Genomic DNA, 23,432 nt, shown 5'->3' on the forward strand with positions numbered 1-23,432 from the left:
GAGTGACGGAGAGTGTATGACACGGAAGCTGAGGTCTTTTGTCCTCTTTTTGTCGTTATGGTTACTGCCAACCGAGCTGGCGGAAGGCCTGGGACAGGGTAGGCCGCAGGATCCCCTAGCTTTTAGTATTACTACAACCTGACACCGCCCAAAGCAGTGTCTGTAGCTTCCTGTTTAGACTTTGTCTTGCAATCCTGAGATATGTCAAATAGTTGTAGTGTAAGCAAAGAGATTATACAGTATACCTTAATATTTTAGTGCAGCTGCTGTACCATATGTTCAAGGATCTTAATATCAATATTACTAAAACGGTACGTACAGTATTTCCATATAACGCATGTATTAATATTAATACATATAGGGATATACTGTAGCTGTAGATAACTGATAAGACACTGACAGGATGGTGCACACAGTGCATAGGCATTCCTGGAGCAAAGCTTGTTTAGAATAGTGGCAGAGTTGAAAGATGCACATACATATTTTATAAAATATGTTGATTCAAGTGTAATGTGCATGCTCACATTTACATCAAATTAGGGGCACATATAAATTTGTGTGTTGATATTTGTGCACTATTGGGGGGGCTAGTTTTGGAAGCTAATTTCATAAAGACACCTAAGCATTTACCCTATGTTATTTATAGGCTCAAAGTGTGTATTTGGTACTTGGGCATCTAGGTATCCTGTTAAAAGTATCCCTTCCCTTGTGAGCTGAATAATATGTTTCTGTGAAGGTGAAATTTGCTTAGTAGGTTGCGTTAGAAGACCAAAGTTGAAAATATGTTCCCAATTTACTATGTTAGCTACTTCTTTTTGTGACTAACATTGCTTTCTTATCCATTTTCATAAAAAGTAGTTTCCTCTGAAGATATTCTTTGTGTGTACTATGATTTTTGCATTTTTCTTATTTTTTAAATGCACAGTTTTGAACATTATAGGGTTAACATTTATTTAGTGAAGACCCCTTTAATTGTACTACGAGGGGGTGCTGAAAATTCTCAGCCCAACCAAGAAGAGAATGATGTGGATATGGTTCAATCAATGATGTGAAACAATGTCAAAACAGAATTTCGTTTCTGTAAATTGGCACTTAACAAAACAAGAACACTTTTTTGAACTACAGTGGCAAAATAATGCTCAGAATTTAGGAAGTTGGTTGGTTGGGCTGAGAAATTTTCAACACCCCCTTAGTTACTCCATTTTATATATTTCATAGTATTATTTCATAGAGTTATTCTTCCTTCTCCACAATTACATATAGTTCATGTTTTTCTGACACAGTAATATTATAGTGGTTACAAATTTTCCAGTGAATGAGATCTGTTATCTTATGGTATACAATTTTTCTGACATCAGTATATCACACCAAATAATATAATATGTGCCTTTTTACAGTTTAGTTCAAACTTATCTTATTGACTTACAATTTCATGCACTCTCTTATCTCTCCCTGTACTCCCCTTCACGAACTTTGCTCATCGGGTAAGTCTCTGCCAATTCCTGGCTATTATCCTTCTCTTTTGCTGCACCTTATGCCTGGAACAGATGACCTGAATCTGTATGTCAAGCTCCGTCTCTGGTAGCATTCAAATCTAGGCTTAAAGCCCAGTTTTTTGAGATTGCTTTTAACTCATAACTCCCACTCACTTGTAAAGCTCCCATGCTTGTTTTCATCATTCTTTAAGAAACTCCCTAACACCCTACTTGTCATGTGAAATTGTAAGCTCTACTGAGAAGGAACTGCCTCTTGTCTAGTAGCGCTATATAAATAAGTAGTAATGCTACAAAATCTGCATTTGTCTGTTTATCATCGTGTGTTGCCATTATCTTTTTGTTTGAAATCACCCCTCCTCAACCATTCATAAGAACATAAGATTTGCCATACTGGGACAGACCAGAGGTCCATCAAGCCCAGTATCTTGTTTCCAACAGTGGCCAAACCAGGTCACAACTACATGGCAAGATTCCAATGAGTAAAACAGATTTTATGCTTCTTATTCTAGGAATAAGCACTGGATTTCCCCAAGCCATCTCAATAATGGCTTATGGACTTTTGCATTAGGAAATTATCCAAACTTTTTTTTTTTTAAATTTTTTATTGAGATTTAACAATTTCAACAAGACAAAATAAACTCTTATACAAGAAATACAGAAAGAAACTCAAATAATTAAAGAAATTTTCAATTAACATAAAAATTGCTATCTTCCTTAGACCCCAATAACAGGGAGGGCAGATCTTGGTAAAGAGAAGAGAAACATATTTAAGACCCCCCAAAAATTAAGGAAAAGGCTTAATGGAAGGTCCCAATATCCATAAGATCGCTTCTTAATCTCTCCCAAATATTCACGTCACCAACTTCTTCATGTCCAAGAATGTTCTCAGTTATTCCGGTGCATAGAAGACATATTATCCCAGGACAAGCAGGAAGCATATTCTCTACATGTGGGTGACATCATCAGCGGAGTCCCGAGTGGACAGTCTCGCAAGCAAACTTGCTTGAAAATCTTCAAGGTTGCAAGTGTACCGCGTATGCGCGTGTGCCTTCCTGCACGAGTCAGGGCGCGTGTCTCCTCAGCGTGGCCTCAGTTCTTAGTTTTCCGCAGAGCCAGAAGCCCTGTTCCTCTGCTCTGCGCAATCGCTAAGTGCCTCTTGCACCGCAGCTTGTCCCTTTTTTGTTTTTGGAAATGGGTGAGTAGCTGTGTGACGCGTCGGAAAAAAAACCCCCAAAAACAAACTTTTTCTCTCTTTCGTTTGACTCGGGGACAAGGCTGCCTTGCCTCATGCGGCTGTGGTTTTGGCTTTATGTCCCGGCTTGTTACCGGGTTTAAAAAGTGCACTCGGTGCATGTCGGGTGATTTCGATTACTGACCCTCATTATTGGTGCATTGAGTGTCTGAGGGCCGATCACCAGACCGAATCCTGCCCACATTGTGCTACTCTTCAGCCGCAGGCTCTTCATAGGCGGCGTGCAAAGATCCTTGCGCTCTTCGGAGCTATGGATCCTCCGGTCGGTGCGGCCTCAGCCTCGATCTTAGCTCCGGCGGGGGCCTTGGCCTCGCAGGCTTCGACCTCATCGAAGTTGCGCTCGACCTCTAGGGCCTCGATGGCTGCTCCTGTGAAAATCTCTGCTTCGGATAAGTCTCCTCTTCCTCCCTCAGGTGCGCTGGCGAAGAAGCCTTCCACGGGGTCTCATGCGAGTGCGGTGTTGCAGACCTCTTTGAGACATTCCTCCAAGTGTGCTTCCACACATAGGGAATACTCTTCCTCGAGGTCGCCCTTGTTGGAGTGCACTGCTGCATTAGTACGACCAGTCCCTATGGTCTCGGTGCTGATGTTCGAGGACATGTTGAAAGCCATCCTGAAGACTCAGCTCTCATCGGTCTTGAATCAGCTTACTCCTGCCTTGATCCTGCTCTCGGCAGGCCAGCGTGAGCATCCTCCCGAGGCCCTTCGAGTTCAATCTCGCAGGTCTTGCTGGTTGTCTTCCAGTGATTCGTCTCCTGTTGCTTCGAGGCTTGGTTCCCCAGCCCGTGGGCCTTGATCGAAGCACTGGGCTCTGTCTCTCTCGACCTTGAGGCTCCCACCGTCTTAAGCGGCCGAGGGACTTACCTCAGCAGGGATGGTCTCCAGACCCCCGAACCTCGAGGTCCCCTGAGGCCTCTGTGCAGCTGAGACACGGGTCTCGTTCTCGATGGCTGCCTTCCCCTTCTGTTTCGCTGGGGCGCAGCTTGTCAAGGTTGAGGACCCCTCCATCGAAGCCGTCTGGGAGATTCCCTTCTTCTCCTGTTCCTCGAACTCCGGGATCTTCTCCCAGCATGATGCGGTGCGGGCGTTCCTCGACCTCCCCCCAAGGCAGTGGAGCAGGACTTCCTCGTCCTTTTTTCGGGACTCTGATTTCTAGGGAAGCATCCCCTTCCTTTTCGACGGCTCCATGTTCCGGATCTTCTTCGCCACATGAGGCCCTTTCTTCTTCTCGGACCTTCTCTGACATGGGTACGGCTCTTCAGCTGGATCTACAGTCTGAATCCCGATATACCCAGGAATATTTGGATGAGTTGGAGCTCTCTCATCCACCCAGGGAGTCTGCATCTTTCCCTGAATCAGGTGTTGAAACAGACTTTCTTCAGGAATCTGGAGACCCCCTATGCCATTCCTGCCATCCCTTCCAAGATGGAATCTTGCTATCGCAAGGTCCCTTGTAAGGGCTTTGAGAAGGCACAGCTATCCCATCAGTCCTTGGTTGTGAAATCTTCACTGAAGAAATCTAACCCCTCCAGGGTCTACGCTGCTGTCCCGGGCAGAGAAGAGCAGACGATGGACAAATTTGGTCGCCGTCTGTATCAGAACTCAATGATGGCGAACCGTGTCCTTAATTATAACTTTAATTTTACCTTCTATTTCAAACACTGCCTGAAGATCCTGCAGTCTTTTCTCCCTGACTTGCCTGCTCATCGTCGACCGAACTTTCGTCAACTTCAGGAGACACTGTCCCAGATTCGTCTCTATATGCTCCAGGCCATGTATGACGCCTTTGAACTGTCATCTAGGGTCATGGCCTTTGCCAAGGCGATGTGCCGCTTAGCCTGGCTGCGCATCATGGATATGGATCCCAATTTACAGGATCCTCTGGCGAATCTTCCTTGTGTGGGGAACGAGCTCTTTGATGACTCAATTGAGGCAGCCACGAAACGCCTCTCAGAATATGAGCGGTCCTTCGCCTCCCTGGTGCAACCTAAAGCTTGAGCCCCTCCTGCTAAGCCGTATAAGCTTCCTTCATGGCGTTACCTGCAGAAGTCTACGCTGGCTCTCTCCCGTCCGCCACCGCAGCGACCGCAGCAGTGTCCTTCTAAACCTAAGACGCCTGCGGCGGCCAAGCCGGCACCGTCTTTTTGACAATTCCAGTCAAAGCATACTGGTCCCTTTCGTCCACCAGCCTTCCCCCCCTGCCCATCGGGGGTCAGCTCCATCATTTTTATCATCAGTGGGAGCTGATTACATCGGACACTTGGGTTCTCACCATAATTCAGGAGGGGTACTCTCTTCACTTCCGGCATGTACCTCCAGATCAGCCCCTAAGAGAGTTTCCTTCTGACTGATCGCAACATCCCCTTCTGCTGCAGGAGGCTCAGGCTCTCCTCCATCTCCGGGCTGTCGAGGAGGTTCCTGCATGCCAGCAGAACTCGGGGTTTTATTCCTGTTTTTTTCTGGTTCCCAAGAAGACCGGGGACTTGCGTCCCATTCTGGACCTGAGAGCTCTCAACAAATGTCTGGTCAAGGAAAAGTTTCACATGCTCTCTCTCCCGACTTTGTATCCCCTGATGGACGAGGGGGACTGGTTATGCTCCCTGGATCTCAAAGAGGCCTACACTCACATCCCAATTCATCCGGTCTCTCACCAGTTTATGAGATTTCGGGTGGGGAATCTCCATCTACAGTATCGTTTTCTCCCCTTCGGACTTGCTTCTTCCCCAAGGGTTTTCATGAAGTGTCTTATGGTGGTAGCCGCAGCCCTGTGGATGCAGAGTTTTCTGGTATTCCCTTATCTCGACGACTGGCTCATCAAAGCGTCGTCTCGACCGGAGGTTATTACAGCGACCCAACAGACTATTCTGTTCCTTCAATGTCTGGAATTCGAGATCAACTTCCCCAAGTCCCAGTTGTGTCCTTCCCAGTCTCTCCAGTTCATCGGAGCGGTGTTGGATACGCTTTGTCTCTGATCATTTCTGCCTCGACCTCGTCAGGAGGCTCTCATCCGCCTTTGCCGGGGTGTGTATCTTCTTTCGACCATCTCGGCCAAGCACATGATGGTCCTGCTGGGGCACATGGCCTCCACCATTCATGTGATGCCTTTTGCCAGACTTCACCTTCGAGTTCCTCAGTGGACCCTGGCCTCATAGTGGCGGCAGGATCGTGATCCGGTCTCTCGCTGTGTTGCGGTGACTCCTTTGTTGAAACACTTTCTCCATTGGTGGATGCTCTCTTCCAATCTTTCCAGAGGTTTTCTGTTTCACGCGCCACCTCCGCAGAAGATCGTGACAACGGACTTGTCCGCCTACGCTTGGGGGGCTCACCTCAACGGCCTCCGGACCCAGGGCCCTTGGTCCAGCGAGGAGCGGCGCTGTCACGTCAATTTCTTAGAGCTCCGAGCCATTTTCAATGCTCTCAAGGCTTTCCTTCATCTGCTTTGCAACCACGTGGTTCTCATTGCAACCAGGTCTTCATGTATTATGTCAACAAGCAGGGAGGTATGGGTTCTCTGTCTCTTTGCCGAGAAGCTCTGAGGATTTGGGATTAGGCGATCTGTCAACATCTTTCTCAGAGCGGTTTACATTCAGGGTCAGCAGAACTGAATTGCCTTCTACAACCTCACAAAAGGTCCCTCAATTCGTCGACTCTGCATCAGGTATTTGCTCGGTGGGGGACCCCGCAAGTAGATCTGTTTGCATTCCCCCTCAACCACAAGTTGCCTCGTTTCTGTTCCAGGATTTATTCTCCTCACCAGCTCAAGGCGGATGCTTTCCTTCTGGACTGGACGTGCCTGTTTCTCTATGCGTTCCCTCCATTCCCTCTGATTCTGAAGACTCTCGTCATGCTCAAGTCTGTCTATGCCACCATGATTCTGATAGCTCCTCGGTGGCCCAGACAACCCTGGTTCTCCCTGCTGCTTCGATTCAATGCCAGGGAGCCTCTGCTTCTTCCGGTTTTTCCCTCTCTTCTTTCTCAGAGTCGAAGCTCTCTTCTTCATCCCAACTTGCAGTCTCTGCACTTGACAGCTTGGTACCTCGTCACCTAACTGCCTCGTTCCAGTTTTCTCAGTCTGTTTGTGATGTTCTCGAGGCTTCCAGAAAGCGGTCCACAAGACATTGTTATTCTCAGAAATGGACCAGATTTTACACATGGAGCCGCATTCTGCCTCCTTGTTTTCTGTGCTGGACTATCTGCTGCACTTGTCTTGGTCTGGTCTCAAGTCAACATCTATTCGAGTCCACCTCAGTGCCATTGCTGCTTTTCATCAGAAGCTTGAAGGGAAACTGCTCTCTGTACATCTGGTGGTTTCCCGATTTATGAAGGGTCTTTTCAGTGTTCATCCTCCTCTCAAACCGCCTCCGGTGGTTTGGGATCTCAATGTTGTCCTTCCTCAGTTAATGAAGCCTCCTTTTGAGCCAATCGATCGGGCTCATTTGAAGTATCTCACTTGGAAAGTAGTGTTTCTTATTGCTCTCACGTCTGCTCGCAGGGTCAGTGAGCTGCAAGCCTTGGTTGCGGATCCGCCTTTCACTGTTTTTCATCACGATAAGGTGATCCTCCATACACATCCTAAGTTCTTACCTAAGGTGGTTTCAGATTTCCACTTCAACCAATCCATTCTTCTTCCATTATTTTTTCTTAAGCCTCATTCTCATCCTGGAGAAGTGGCGTTTCACACTCTGGACTGTAAGCGTGCATTGGCTTTCTACTTGCAACACACTCAGGCTCATCGGACTGCTCCTCAACTCTTCATATCTTTTGATCCGAATCGATTGGGGCGTCCCTTGTCTAAGCGAACCATCTCCAACTGGTGGGCTGCTTGTATCTTTTTCTGCTATGCTCAGGCTGGTCTCCCTCTGCCGGGTCGGGTCACGGGGCATAAAGTCAGAGTGATGGCGGCGTCTGTAGCTTTCCTCAGATCGATTCCTATTGAGGAAATCTGCAAGGCCACCACTTGGTCCTCGGTTCATACTTTCACCTCTCACTACTGTCTGAATACTTTCTCCAGATGGGATGGCCAGATTGGCCAGTCAGTTTTGCATAATCTGTTCTCATAAATTGCCAACTCTCCCTCCGTCCCTTTTTGGTTAGCTTGGAGGTCACCCACATGTAGAGAATATGCTGCCTGCTTGTCCTGGGATAAAGCACAGCTACTTACCGTAACGGGTGTTATCCAGGGACAGCAGGCAGATATTCACGCAACCCACCCACCTCCCCTGGTTGGCTTCTTTGCTAGCTATCGGAACTGAGGCCATGTTGAGGAGACGCGCGCCCTGACTTGGGCGGGAAGGCACACGCGCATGCGCGGTATACTCGCAAGCTTGAAGATCTTCAAGCAAGTTTGCTTGCGAGACTGTCCGCTCGGGGCTCCATTGATGACGTCACCCACATGTAGAGAATATCTGCCTGCTGTCCCTGGATAACACCTGGTACAGTAAGTAACTGTGCTTTTCATTCCCAAGTACTTAATCATACACTTGCACGGATATGCCAAAAAGAATGAGGCACCAATACTTAGTGCCTCAGATCTCATTGCAAGAAATAATTATCCAAACATTTTTTTAAACCCTGCTAAACTAACTGCTTTTACCACATTCTCCGACAACTAAATCCAGAGTTTAATTTACATGTTGAATGAAGAAATATTTTCTCCAGTTTGTCTTAAAACTACTGCTTAGTAGCTTCATCGCACGCCCCCAAGTCCTAGTATTTTTAGAAAGAATAAACAAGCAATTTATGTCTACCCTTTCCACTCCACTCTGTATTTTATAGACCTCTGTCATATCTCCCCTGAGCCGTCTCTTCTCCATGCTGAAAAGCTCTAGACTTTAGTTTTTCCTCATAGAGAAGTTGTCCCATTCCTTTTATCATTTTTGTCACCCTTCTCTGTACCTTTTCCAATTTTGCTAAATCTTTTTGGGATACGAAGACCAGAATTGCACACGGTATTTGAGGTGTGGCCGTACCATAGAGCAATACAAAAGCCATGATAACATTTTCATCTTTGTTTTCCATTCCATTCTTGATGATTCCTAATACAGTGGTACCTTGGATTACGAGCATAATCCGTTCCAGGAGCATGCTTGTAATCCAAAATGCTCGTTTATCAAAGCGAGTTTCCCCATAGGAAATAATGTTAACTCGCTTTGATAGGTTCCCCCCCCCCTCTGAGGCCAGCAGCGCTGCTCCCCCCCCCACGAGAACTGGCATTGCTCCCCCCAAAGGCCCCCCGTGATCCGGCACCCTCCCCCCCCGCAATCCACACACCCCCGCCGCCATTGGGCACCCCCTGCCGCGACCTGAGGTTCCCCCCAACCCACCCGAACCCTCTTCTTACTTTGCTATAGCCTCCGCAGCGGTACCAGCATGTCCTGTGCGTGGTGCCGGTGCCTGAAGATCTGCTTCTTGTGCTGGGCCTTGAGAGTTCACGTTCCACGTGAACTCTCAGGCCTTGAGCATGCGCACATGCTCAAGGCCCAGCACAGGAAGCAGATCTTCAGGCACTGGCACCACGCACAGGACATACTGGTGCCGGTGCCACTGCGGAGGCTACAGCAAAGTAAGAAGAGGGTTCAGGTGGGTTGGGGGGACCTCAGGTCGCGGCAGGGGGGTGCCCGATGGCGGCGGCAGGGGGGGTGCCCGTTGGCGGTGGGGGTGGGGGGGGCGGATCACGGGGGGGAGAGTGCCAGTTCGCAGGGGGGGGGGGCGCTCGCAAATCAAAGCGCGCTCGGTTTCCGAGGCGCCGATTTTGCGAATGTTTTGCTCGTCTTGCAAAACACTCGCAAACCGGTGCACTCATAAACCGAGGTACCACTGTATTCTATACCGCTGCCGCACACTGAACTGAGGTTTTCAATGTATCCTCATTGTGACACCTAGATCCTTTTCCTAGGTGGTGACTCCTAATGTGGAATCCTGCATCACATAGCTATAGTTTGGGTTTCTCTTTCCCACATGCATCATTTTGCACTTGCTTATATTAAATGTCATCTTCCATTTTGATGCCCAGTCACACAAGGTCCTCTTGCAATGTTTCACAATCTTGCAAATTTAATTATCTCACTAGAGAGGGTATAGAATGATGTTGAAGTGATAGGTTCAGGATTAATCTAAGGAAATACTTTTTTATAGAAAGGGTGGTAGATGCGTGGAACAGTCTCCCAGAAGAAGTGATGGAGACAGAGACTGTGTCTGAATTCAATAAAGCCTGGGATAGGCACATGGAATCTCTTAGGCCTCTTTTTACGAAATTGCAATAGCAGTTTCTAGTGCAGGAAGCTGCGCTGAATGACCCGCGCTGCTCCCAACACTCATTGAGTTCCTATGAGCGTCGGGAGCAGTGCGAGCCATTCAGCGCAGCTTCCCGCGCTAGAAACTGCTATTGCAGTTTTGTAAAAGAGGGTTTAGAGAGAGGAAGAGATTACTGCAGCTGGGCAGACTGGATGGGCCATTTGGCCTTTATCTGCCATCAAGTTTCTATGTTTAGTTATTGTCATCACTAGATCATTGATAAATATGTTAAAAAGCAGCATAGGCCCCTGGGGAACCCCTCTATTTATAAAATCATACACAAAAATTGCCCAAACAGCTGAAATTCAATCATACATCCTTCTAAAAAGCTGTGAAAATATCAGTGAAAACTTACACTACAGATGTATGGTTTCTATGATTAATATGCTGGAGGAAAAGCCTCAGAGCCTCGTTAGGGAAAAACACTTATCCAACTGGAAAGGGCAGGTAACTTCATAGGCATAAAAACCTCCATTGATCAATAGAAACTCTTAATAGGTATACTGAAGAACACATAACATAACACAGCACAATATAACATACAGTTTACAGAGTAAGTTTTATACTTTTTAAGTTTGTAAATCAAATCATTATAGCATCACAAACGCTGAGATAATTAAATGAAAATTTATCTTCAAGCAAGGCTAGCATCCCTACCGACAGTGACCAAGAGTTTTGCCTCATGGCTGCTTCAGGGAATAAGAGAAACAAGCTTTTAATCGATATGCAATCCGTGGACAGCGTTTGCGTATAGATTGCGTATCAATTAAAAGCTGTTAAGAGTTTCTGTTGCTCAATGGAGGTTAGTTGCCCTTTCCAGTTGGACAAGGGTCTCCTCCCTAATGGGGCTTTGAGGCTTTTCCTCCGGCATATTAATCATAGAAACCATACACCCGTTAGTGCCTGTTTTCACAGATTATATTTACAGCTTTTTGGATGGATATATGAACCCCTCTATTTACCCTTCATCGAGAATATTGGCCTTTTAGATTTGTAGATGGGAAGAGAAGCCTAATGATTAGAGCAGCAAAGTGAGAAGTAGGGAAGCCAGGTTCAAATCTTAGTACTGTGGCTTCTTTTGACATTGGGAAGTCATTTAACCCCCTCCATTGTTTGAAGTATAAGCTTAGTTCCTATCCCCAAAGGGCTTACAATTATTGCACCTGCATGTAACTTGCCTTGAACTATTACGAAAGGCATGAGCTAAATCTAAATCCCCTTGTGAATTCTAAAGTAACTCTGCATATTTCCTGCTGGATTTATATTTTAGCCAGTTGTTTCTCCTTGATTGCTAGTGTAATTGTTTTACAAATTCTATTGCATATTTCCCTCTTTGTACTGGTAGACCAAGGATGGAGACTGCCTGGCCATTTGCTTTCGAATCTCATCACTTTTTGAGTATTTTGGTCTGTTAATTTTAATAACTGTATGACTGAAGATCTGTGATACTAGCTCAGTATGTATAATAACCCGGTAGGAATTCTGTGCAACTGCACAATGTAGAATTTGTGTACAGTTCCCCCACCTTTGCAGAATACTGTACTTGCTATGCAGAGTTCTGCAAAGTGCTGGCACTGGGTCTCTCCTTAGTCTCTCTTCCCTATCGCAGAATTTGTGTAGCAAGAGGAAAAGGAAATGAATGGCTGCATTTGGATCACTTCGTCCTCCTCTGCCAGTTTAGACCCAACTGTTCATGTAGGGAAGCCCATGCAGTTCACATAAGCAGTCAGGTCTGAGCCAGTGGAGGAGGAAGTGACCCAGTGTGTAGTGGTTCACTTTTTTCCTCTTGCCTTGCAATCTCTGTGGGGGAGAGGAAGAGAACAGCTGATGTTGGCTGGCTGTGCCATAGGGAGAGTGAAGGCAGAGCGAGGTGAGTTTGCCATGGAGAAGATAGGGAGGCAGAAAAAGGTGAGAGTGTGTCATGAGGGTGAGAAAGGACAGAACAAGCAAGGAAAAATTAGGTTCGTACCTTGGTAATCTTCTTTCTAGTAGACACACTCTATTCCTGAACCTGTGAGTAGTCAATCCCTTCTTACGGGAATTCTTGTAGAGTGCTTCATTAACATTTGTTTGCTCCGCCTCCCATCCCTCTGGACTGTCATTCATTCCTCAGTTTGTACCAAAGCAGATGGTCAGCCTTGGAGAGGAAACAGAGCAGGGAGAGGTATGGGGACTCTCCCTGAGAAACGTAAGTTCTGCTCATATCATTAACATATAACAGATAAAACAAAACTTAACCATTTGCAATACATAACAAGGTGAAAACAAGCAAGTCACCAACCTGAGCACAACCTGCACTAAGAGTATGGAAGATTCTACAGATACCCCCTAGATTCTGCAATGCAGTAGTCATGTCCTCCATCACATCCTCCTACATTCAAGGTAGTAAACAGGCAAATGAACATCTGACAGGGCGGGCTTCAGAAATTTGAGTGTCTGTCTACTAGAAAGAAGATTACCGAGGTAAGAGCCTAATCTTTCCTTTGAGTGCGACAGACACTCTATTTCTGAATATGTGGGACATATCAAATCAGTCCCCTGAATTTAGGGTGGAACAGATGAACCTGCTTTCAGAACCGAAGACCTGAAGGCCAAGTTCTGTGTGGCCACCATGTCCACTTTGTAAAACTTCATGAGCTTATGGAGAGAGGACCTTGTGGTGGCCGTTCTACAGATTTCTTCCGAGGGCATCGCTGAAGAATTCCGCCCATGAGGAAGCCACACTTCTAGTGGAGTGCACCTTCACAGATAGAGGTGGATGCTTTCCATTTCGGATATAGGCTGAAGACATGGCTATACAGATCCACCTTGAAATGGTCACTTTCGGGGCTGGTTGGCTTTCATGGGCAGCCCCCGCCAGTATAAAAAGATGATCAAACAGTCAAAATGTGTTTGTAACCTCCAGAAACAGCAGAAAGAGTCTGCAGACATCCAAACAATTTCAGCACCTGATCACACTTTCTTTATCCTGAGGGAGTGAAGGCTGGCAAGCACACTTCTTAGTTGATGTGGAAGCTGGAAACCACTTTCAGTAAGAAAGATGGACCTGTGCATAAGACCCCACCTGAATCCGAAATTCTGAGGAAGGAATCTCTGCATAACAAAATCTGACACTTGTCTGACTGAGGTAATTGCCACCAAAAACACTTGTCTTGATGGTAAGGTCCATCAGAGAAGCTTGCACCAGAGGTTCATAGGGCGCTCTAGCCAGCACCTGGAGGACCAGATTAAGACTCGATGCCAGAAAAGGTTATTGCACTAGAGGACGGAGACACAAAGCGCCTTTCAAGAACCTGGTCACATCTGGATGTTCGGCTATATGCTCTTATTAATCCTAGTCCCAAAACATAAGAGCTCCACAATCTGAACTTTCAGGGAGCCAAACGCTTGGCCTTTTTCCAGATCTACCTGCAGGAAAGCGAGCACCATAGAGATTGGCGCCAAGCTTGGGTCCTCATTCCTCTGATCGCACCAAGCTTGGAAGCACTTCCAGGCTTTTGCATATGCTACTATAATCACCTTCATCCTACATACTCAAAAGCCAATGCTGTAAGACCAAAAGCGTTCTGGATCCTGCAGGGCGATTAGACCCTGCATGAGCATCTGGAGATGACATGGAAGGTTGAGACCCTGATTCCTTTGTAGACGAACCAGGTCTGTAGACCACGGTTGTCTCAACCAGTCCATGCTACTAGAATCACCAGCCCCTGGTGCACCATGATGTTGCGCAGAAGTCTGCCTGTTATGGGCTACGGAGGGAAGGCGTTGCACCAGGGTGTCCAGGCCCTCTCTTCCTGGCTTGTATCTTCGACTGAAGAATTGGACCGCCTTCTTGTTGGCTGCCAATGTCAACAGATTGAATGTCGGGTGACCCCACCGATATACAATGCAGGTGAAGGCTTCCTGAGACAGTGACCACTTCCCAGGAACTAGGGTCTTCCAGCTGAGGAATTCCACTTGCACATTGTCTACTCCTGCTACTGCTGAGAGAGCTAAAAGATGGGCCTCTGCCCATTGAAAAAGCATTTGGACTTCCAAACATAGAGTATCGCCCTTGGTGCATCCTTGGCGATTGACATAGTGTTTTTTGCTGTTCTTTTCTCAGTTGAGTTGGATTGTTATGTTTTCCTCTGCTTCTAGATAATTATAGAACAAAAAAACTCCCAAGCCCCGAGGCGAAAACTGTGATCAGGGGTAGAGACCGCCCACAAGGAGAATGGAGGAACTGAAATGTTCCACTAAAAATAACCTAAGAAAATATAATTTAGAATTATGTAGAGAGCCCTCAGTCACACAGCCACCTCCGAACTGAGGCAACGGCTGTCACTGGCTTACACCAAAAGGTATCAACTGTGAAACATCCTTGGGCTCTCAGTGAGTTTAGTGCAAAATAACACAAAAAGTGCTTAAAGTGCTTATTTAATCTTCACTCATAGTGAGTAGTTCTTTGAGTGTTGCAGCTCCCATCTTTTCGGGTTTTTCCAGCTTCAGTCTAGATAATTATATGCACTTTACTGCTCAAGCTCTTTTATGTTAGAGACTTTTTTGGGTTTAATTTAGTTTTCCATTATGAAAAGTTGCATTTCCATATTTGTCCAGCCCAAATTGCATCTGATGCCATAAGAGAGTTTTTTCTACTTAAAGTTGTTCCATTGGATGGTGATGATAGGAGTTATTTACTATCTCTGGATATAATGAAGTGTTTTATTATGCTAAATGAGTTGTTATGAATGTAATAAAAAAATCAAGTATACACATTTATATATCTACTAGTGTTTAAGCCCATTACATTAATGGATGCTAGAGTAGATGTCTTTCTGTCTGTTTTTTTTTTCTTTGTCTCTCTCTCCTTGGATGCTGTCTGTCTGTCTGGCTTTTTTTTCTTTGTCTCTCTCTCCTTGGATGCTGTCTGTCTGTCATTCTTTCTGTCTGTGTCTCTCCCTGGTCCCCTGTCTATTTTTCTTTCTGTCTTTGTCTCCCTGGCCCCCCCTGCCTGTATTTCTCTGTTGCGCCATGCAGGCCTGTCTCTCCGTGGCCCCCTTCCTATGTCCATAGTGTCCCATCCTATGTCCTTAGTGTCTTCAGTGCCTCCTTCCTATGTCCTTAGTGCCCCCAGTGTCGTCTTCCTATGTCCTTAGTGTTCCATCCTATGTCCTTAATGCCCCCAGTGTCGCCTTCCTATGTCCTTAGTGTTCCATCCTATGTCCTTAGTGCCTCCTCCCTATGTCTTTAGTGCCTCTTCCTATGTCCTTAGTGCCCCCAGTGCATCCGTCCTGTGTCCTTAGTGCCTCCAGTGCCTCCGTCCTATGTCCATAGTGCCCCCAGTGCCTCCTTCCCATGTCCTTAGTGCCCCCAGTGCATCCGTCCTGTGTCCTTAGTGCCTCCAGTGCCTCCGTCCTATGTCCTTAGTGCCCCCAGTGCATCCGTCCTGTGTCCTTAGTGCCCCCAGTGTCTCCTTCCCATGTCCTTAGTGCCCCCAGTGCCTCCTTCCCGTGTCCTTAGTGCCCTCAGTGCCCCTTCCTATGTCCTTAGTGCCCCAGTGCCTCCTGCCTATGTCCCCCTCACTGCCTTCCAGACTTTGACCCACCCCCAAAACCAGACTGTCTGCCTGCCTGCCTCCCATCCCCCCATGCAGTAGAACCATAGAGCAGCATCTTTCAATTTCTACCTCCCCCATTCCCCCTGTACAGTAGAAGCTGGCATTTTTCTTTCCCTCCCTTCCTCCTTGTGCAGTAGAACCGGTAAGCAGCACCCCCCCCCCGCCACTACTGCACTGTGCAGCCGACCCCATTGACCCTCCCACCCGCCCCTCCCACCGCGAGACGATCTACAAACCTCCTGGCACCAGCAGTGTCCCCAGCACTTTAAACACGCTGCTTCGTGGCCTTCTATTGCCGATTTCCTCTGCCGCGTCCCTGATGACATCATCAGAGACGCGGCAGAGGAAATCAGCAGTAGAAGGCCGCGAAGCAGCGTGTTTAAAGTGCTGGGGATGCTGCTGGTGCCCGGAGGTTTGTAGATCATTTCGCGGTGGGAGGGGCGGATGGGAGGGTCAGTGTGGTTGGCTGCACAGCGGCGGTAGTGGTGGGGGGGATATGGAAACATGCGGAGGTTTGTGGTCGTTTTGTGGTGGGAGGGGCGGATGGGAGGCTTAACAGGGGTTTGGGTGCAGTGGGGGGGTTGACGACGACAAACTGCCTTCCTTCCTTACAGTGAGTGAAGGGGGGGGGGGTGTCGAAGCACGCATGCGCACTCTTGCCGGCCACGGACATACGGATCACGGAACACGCAGATAAGAGTGCGCATGCGCGCTTAGGGTTTTATTATAGTAGATTGACAATAGCTGTTCACTAGACAAAATATTGGTTGCCATCTCATGTAGCATTGGTTGAAATGCAAATTACTTTGATGTTAATCTTAGTCTGTCTATTGTATTTGGCTTACTTATACTAGCCATAAGGTAGAGATGAATCAGGTAATTGCAAACAATAATCAGAATCCTGATCTCCTTGGTGTGTGTAAAGATGATGATATTGATTGGAATGCAATTGCTGATTGAGATGGGGAGAAATGACAAAGGCTCTAAAAACAGACAAGATTTGGCAAGTATGGCCTGATTTTGGGATTGTTACTGTGATAGTCCCATAAAATCTCAAATTAGGGGCAGCATTTGGGATCCTGATATCTGATTGTAATTATTTGATCCATTTGAGTTGCATGCAATAAAGTAAATTTAAAATTGGTTTAGTGCAGAATTTTAGTTGCTGTATTGATCTTTGAAGAAATTGGTGTTCTAGCTTGTGGTAATTTTAAGGAACCAATCCTGGTCTAATTATAATTTTTCTTTTCAAGATTTTCAGCTGTGGCGACAATAGAAGAGCGACGAACAGCTTCATTGTCTTCAGATCAAAATAGAATGAAATCTGCCAAGGTATGCATGGGAATAGTGTATACCTCCAGGGAAGATCTGGTGTTTGAGAGAAAGATCAGAAGCTTGAAGGGTCTAAAAAGGACCAGAGAGACTAGTTTAAAGGAATAAGAGCTGAAATATAGTATGGGGAACTTTTAAGTATAAATTTATTTTTTCAAGGAAATAACTCTTTATAGAGGAGTTCTTTTAAATTGTCATGAATAGTCACATAGACCTGGATTCTATAAATGGCGCTGTTGTCAGTGGCCACCAATTGCATGTCAATCATGCAAAGGCACTGTTTATAGAATCATGGCTTCAGAAAAGGTAGGTGCTGGAAATGTAAGCCAGGGTTTTTAAGACCTACATTTCTAGCACCTACATTTTATGTGAATCGTGTTTACGGAGGCACTTTGACACCTAATGCCACTTCCGGCGTTAGCCACACCTACAGTGGCATTAGGCATCATAAAGCATCTCCATAAGCACAATGAAGGTGCTGTTCTACATTTTTTCTTTTAAAATGCTTTTTTAATTTTTTAAAACGGTGTTTTCAACTTAAGTTAGGCACAGGTAGGGCACCTACCGGCACCATTTATAGAATATGTGCCATACTGATTTACTGAAAACATAGGGCCTAATATTCAAAGCTACTTATTGGGTTACAGTACCTGCTGTCTAAATAAGTAGCACTGAGCAGGACTATCCACAGATTTTTTTTTTTTTTTTAGTTCAAAAGAGTTTTATTGAAATTTTTGCAAAATGCAACAAAGAAATAAAAATCCAGGTACAATAACTTCCATATTTAGAAAGATAACAATTAATTGAACAAACAACAGGAACTATGTAAAAACCCAGTACAAAATTCAGCCAAACGGATATAGGAAGTATGCATTATAAATAGAAAAGAGAAAAAGAAGAGGAAGAGAAGATAGAGAATGGGCAAATAGACATTAAAGGTGATGAAGTGGTCTGCTAAGTAAATAAAATAAACCTATCGTGAAATTTCCATGGAGAGGACGGACAAGAGGATCGTGAGGATAATCTGGATATACAGCGTTTTTCAAAAGCATATTGTTCATGTTCATGGTATAGGCATAACGAGTTCCACCAGAAGGTGTAGTCCAGCAGAGCAGTTGATTTCCAGTTCTTTAGAATATGCATGATAGCAGTAGCAATCATCGTATCAATCAGTTGAGGAGGACAAGGTTTATTAGCAAAACAGGGATGCTGAGAGCGAAGGATGACCATGTTAAAGGTCAAATCTGCAGAACAAAATGTAATGTCTTTGGTAGTCTTCCAAATACGGAACTAAAAGGAATGAATAGATCGTCAATAAAATAGCATATGATCGAGAGAGCCTTCAGCTTCAGAACAATGGCAACATTTCGGATCAGATTTCAACTTGGCCTTCCACATACGAACTGGAGTCCAGACTGCCTGCAACATTACAAAGAACAGTGATTATGAGATTCTGGATGATAGCAAAGGATGATTGGTCATGGACCAAAACTCAGCCCAGTTAATGTCAGAAAGAGGTACAGTCAACATGCTCTCCCATTGATGCATAGATTGTGGGGAGAAGGTATAGTGGTTATCTCATAAAATGTGGTAGAAGGTAGAAATGGCTTTCCCTGAAGATATAACAAGTGAACTCTATCTTTGTATAGATTGAATAGAAGTTGTATCCTTCAGAATCAGTGTCACCTTTGTAATGGCAGCAGTAAGGGTAAGACATTGTGAAGGGCTTAGTTTTAGTTGTGGATATTGAATACATAATGAAAAGAAGGATAGGATCTGGTCTTTACAAAAGAGATGATTTACAGACCATATTCTGGCCTTCTGCCATTTTTTCCAGCATAAGGTCTTGCCGTTGTGTTTAATTTTGTAGTTGTCCCAGATTGACATGTCAGGACTTGCATAGATAGATACCTCAGACGCAGCATCCAGATGTCTCAAAGCTTGCTGTGTCGCACTTAGCAAAAAATATACCCTCAGATGCATTGGAATATTCATGGTGCCTAATATAGTTAACAGATATGGAGTGCATAAATAGGTCTTGAACTCCAACCATGAAGGTAAATCATGAGGAGGAGGTGTATGAAACCAAAAATCAGTTTGGTAGAGGTGAAAGTCAGGGAGATTCATACATCCGTTCAATTTGGAGGCAAACAGTTTTGCTATAGCAATACAAGGCTTTTCATTGTTCCATATAAATGAAGTAAGTTTCCTATTGATCCATTGGAATAATAGTTTCTTACAGCAAAAAGGTAGCATGGACAATATATATGTGATCTGAGGAGCGAAGGTCATTTTAACTGATGCAATTCTCCCCCACCATGAGAGAAACAGGGGAGACCATTTAGTGGTAGATCTAGTGATTAATTGTTTGATCCTATCAACATTAAGCTCCATACTATGATGTGGTATTTGATGGCTTCTTGGGACCATTTGAATGGGAAGTGTGACAGTTCTGACACAGTGATGAGATCATTTAAAGGAAAAAGTTCAGATTTTTCTCAGTTAACTAGGTAGCCTGATAGGAGGGAAAATTCTGTAGCAAGAGTAATAATAGCTGGGGTAGAATGGAGGAGATCTCTAATGAAAAGAAGAACATTGTCTGCATAGGTGGCAAGTTTAATCTGTCTGGGATTAGAGATAATGCCTTTGATGTCAGTGCAGGAGCGGATAGATGCCAGTAGTGGTTCTAAAGTGAGATTAAATAAGAGAGATGAAAGAGAACATCCTTGTCTGGTACCTCGGATAGGGAGATGCGTTTAGAGAGCGTGTTATTGATAAGGATGTGTGAAGTGGGTTGATAATAAAGTGCTTTAATCCAAGAGGTAAAGTATGTTCCAAAATTAAACCAATGTAGAACCTGTAGTAGGAAAGTCCATTCTACCCGATCAAAAGCTTTTTCAGCATCAATGGCAAGTCCCACCACGGGTTCCGTGAGATGTTTAACATGGGCATTAATAAGATGGAAGAGTCGAAGGTTGTTTCATATGTGACGGTTTCTAATGAATCCAATTTGGTCTTTATGCACCAAAGAGGATATCACTTTAAGTCTAATCGAAAGAATTTTGGTCAGGATTTTGTAATCCAAGTTCAGGAGGGATATCGGTCTAAAATTTTTAACAAGGGTAGGGTCTCTATCTGGTTTTGGGAAAACAACAATAGTGGCCTCAGTGAAGTTGAATTGTTTTTCCAAGGAGTTGTGAATGAAATTAAAATAATTGAGGAGATAAGGGGCTAGCAGAACATTAAATTTTTTATAAAATTAATTGGTGTACCCATCTGGTCCTGGGGCCTTGTTGTTGGCTAAAGAGGATATTGCGAGAAGTATTTCAGAGGGAGATATAGACATTTCTAATTCTGCTTTCGCAGAAGCACTCAATTGGGGATGATCAATGTCAATGTCTGATTCAGAGGAGGTAGATTCGGTTTTATAAAGGTCGGTGTAGAAAAGTTCAAATTGAGATGCAATAGCATCATTGGATGTGACAACATGTCCTGCGGAGTTTTGAATAGAAGAAATATGTAAATTTTTTGTCTTGTCTTAAGGTATTTAGCCAGAGGTTTGCCCATGACGTTACTCCCATATAGTGACCAGAGGCATGAAGAAAAAGGTCTTGTCTAGCTTTGTAAGAGATAATGGAGTTGTACTCATATTTGAGTTTCAGAAGCTGATGATATATAGAGGGATTGTATGTGTGTTCTGACATATGTTGAGACTCTAATTGTTTGATGGATACTTCTAAGTCTTTTTCTTTCTGGACCATTTGTTTTTTCTTCCAAGATGATAGTTTAATTAATTCCCCTCTAAGAGAGACCTTATAAGCTTCCCAAAGGATGATGGGGCATATCTCAGGATCCTTAGAGTTGAATGCAAAAAATTCAGCAGTAAAGCATTTTATTTTATCAATGATTTCATCATCTAGAAGAAGGTGATTATTGAGTCTCCAGGAGGGTGTCCTATGAGGAGTGGGGGAGATAGTGAGGTGTAAGGAAATGGATGCGTGATCAGCAAGGGTAATAGGATGGATCGTGGCATCTGTAACAGAGTGGATCAATTGAGGAGGTGGTGAATATTCTTTACCTTTAGGGTTGAGGAGCCTCCACGGATCTACTAAAGTGAAGTTATCAATGAGATTATGAAGTTCTAAATATGTTTTAGATTTGGAGGATTTACAGAGGGACAATCTGTCTAGTATTAGGTCTTGTATTTAATTAAAGTCATCTCCTATGACAAGGGAGTAAGAGCTAAATTCCAAGAGAACTGATTGGAGTTCTCTAAAAAAATCTGGATTATCAGAGACAGGAGCGTATATATTCATGAAGGTATATTCAATTGAGTGCAACACAGCTTGTACCAAACACCATCTGCCCTCTGCATCAGTTTTGTGGGATATAATGTCAATAGGTAGTTTAGAGTTAAAAAAAAAATAGACACACCATTTTTCTTCCTGGAAGTTGCTGGAGAAAAGAGATGGGTTGAAAATCCCAGTACAGTGGAACCTCGGTTTGCGAGTAACCCAGTTTGCGAGTGTTTTGCAAGACGAGCAAAACTCTCAGCAAACTTTTGTCTCGCAAACCGAGCACTGCCCCGATAAACGAGCACTCAGCAGTGGTGGCCCTGGGGTGAGTACTTGCCTGCAGGTGCTGCAGCGCTTTTAAAGTGGTGGCTTCCTTCCCTTGGGGTCCCCATGCAGCTACCCTCCTGCTTCAGCCGATGCCTCTGCCGTCCGTCAGTGCCTCCTGGCTCCAGATCCAAGCCGGCCACCATCCTGTGCGAGCATGCGCACGACCTCACCTCTCCTAAGTCAGCTGCTGCCCCGACAACACGCTCACCACATACAAGCACGACATCCTGTGGATGGTGGGTATCAAATTGAATAAATGATAATTGTCCAGCCTTACATGAAAGAGATTCGCTTCCCCATGGAGCTTATAATCTGATTAAGGGACTCAAGAAAATAAGAGGTTAAGCTTTTTTGTAGAACTGATTACAAAAGGCCATAATTAGTTACTGGGGGGAGGTAGAGTGGCAGTAAATGTAGAGAATAGCAGTGGCACTGACATTTTGAATGGTTTGTATTCACATTTTTTATCCCCCCCCCCCTTTTTTTTTTTAAGGACCACTTACCGTCATATTATGACAGGTACAACAGGACCAGAAACCAGGAATGCAACAAATATAGAAGTAAATGTGACATACACAAATGCAATGTTATTGAAGAAAAAGCACAAGTCTGGTAAGAAGCCTTTACAAATACTAGACAATATAAAGATATTTCAGAACAACATGAAGAATATCATTAGAAAGTAGCTAACATAAACAACGCAAGCAGTAGAATTACACTAAGGCCTGTAATTTTTTATATCTCTGGTAACCAGGACTTGATGTTGGAAGGGAACTGAGGCCACTGCAAGCAGCAGGTGGAAGATGGTGTGGCAATGCAGGTCACCATTGCCCCAGGCGTCAACCTCCTTAGCTATGCGGTTGTTTTTAACCAAGAGAAAGGATGGACAATTTTCAGATAGCCTAAATAACATGCCTAAATGGCCTTTTGAAAATTACGCTTTTTAAGAGTCTTTTGGAAAACAAGTAGCAGATAAACATAGTGACTAGCAAGTCTCATCCCTTTTTTTTCATTAGCCAGTAATGAGCCTGATGTTATAACCCAACACCTGTGTGAGAAGTCCAAAATGCACATATTTTATAAAAGCAACATAGGCAGTTATGTGCCTTTATAAAAAGGGCATTGAAACCGGCTGCAAATTAGGGTGGAAATGCCCATGTACAAATACACCTTTACAGTTAATGTAAGTGCATGCAGGAATTCTAAACGTATACCTGTATATTTTATAAAACCTGCAAGTACCGGGCAACTCTAGCAAAACTACTCCCCTGGGAATTCTTACATGCAAATCACAAAAGTAGATGCATAGGCAGCTTACATTTATTTTAATTTAATTAATTATCTGCCTAGAGTACAAAACAGATTAAAAAAAGTGCATACATTATAGAAGAAAAATCTTAAAAACAGAAACTACAGCAACTAATGATATAATATAGTTAACATATACATTTCCGAGACCAATGATGTCATGACATAAATCCTGCGAAGTATGGTCTAGCAGTAAATCTGATTTTTTTTTTTTTTAGTAGGGGTCAGAGTATTTTGTTGAGGAGGGCAAAATTATTCAGCAGTAAGTGTCTCCATCAAATGCTTGTCTGAATAACCCTACTTTCAACTGCCTTTTAAAAACATTATTGTATCAAACATAGCCAGAGGTTGGTGGGGAATTTGTTCTACTTGAATGATCTAGCAATGAAAAAAGTGCAACACCTTGTCTCTTCAAGCTGTGGCTTTGTAAAAGGGGGAGTGAGTATGAAAAAAGCCCTTAATCCATATATCCAGATCCCATTTGATGGTGATCCTTGTGTGTTATCATTTGTGATATGTATGATATATAT

The 23,432-nt window shown here is 44.5% G+C and overlaps 1 protein-coding gene across 1 annotated transcript in view; it reads left to right on the forward strand.

The window, feature by feature from the left end:
• Nucleotides 1-290: 290 nt before the first annotated feature.
• Nucleotides 291-23,432, forward strand: part of SENP7 (SUMO specific peptidase 7) — a 286,873-nt gene continuing 263,731 nt past the window's right edge. The window contains exons 1-3 of the mRNA XM_033943657.1: nt 291-311; nt 16,894-16,972; nt 22,088-22,206. Coding sequence (XP_033799548.1) covers nt 16,958-16,972; nt 22,088-22,206 — 134 coding nt within the window. The 5' untranslated portion in view covers nt 291-311; nt 16,894-16,957. The remainder of the gene's footprint in view (nt 312-16,893; nt 16,973-22,087; nt 22,207-23,432) is intronic.

Source organism: Geotrypetes seraphini, chromosome 4 (assembly GCF_902459505.1).
Source record: "Geotrypetes seraphini chromosome 4, aGeoSer1.1, whole genome shotgun sequence".
NCBI lineage: Eukaryota > Metazoa > Chordata > Amphibia > Gymnophiona > Dermophiidae > Geotrypetes > Geotrypetes seraphini.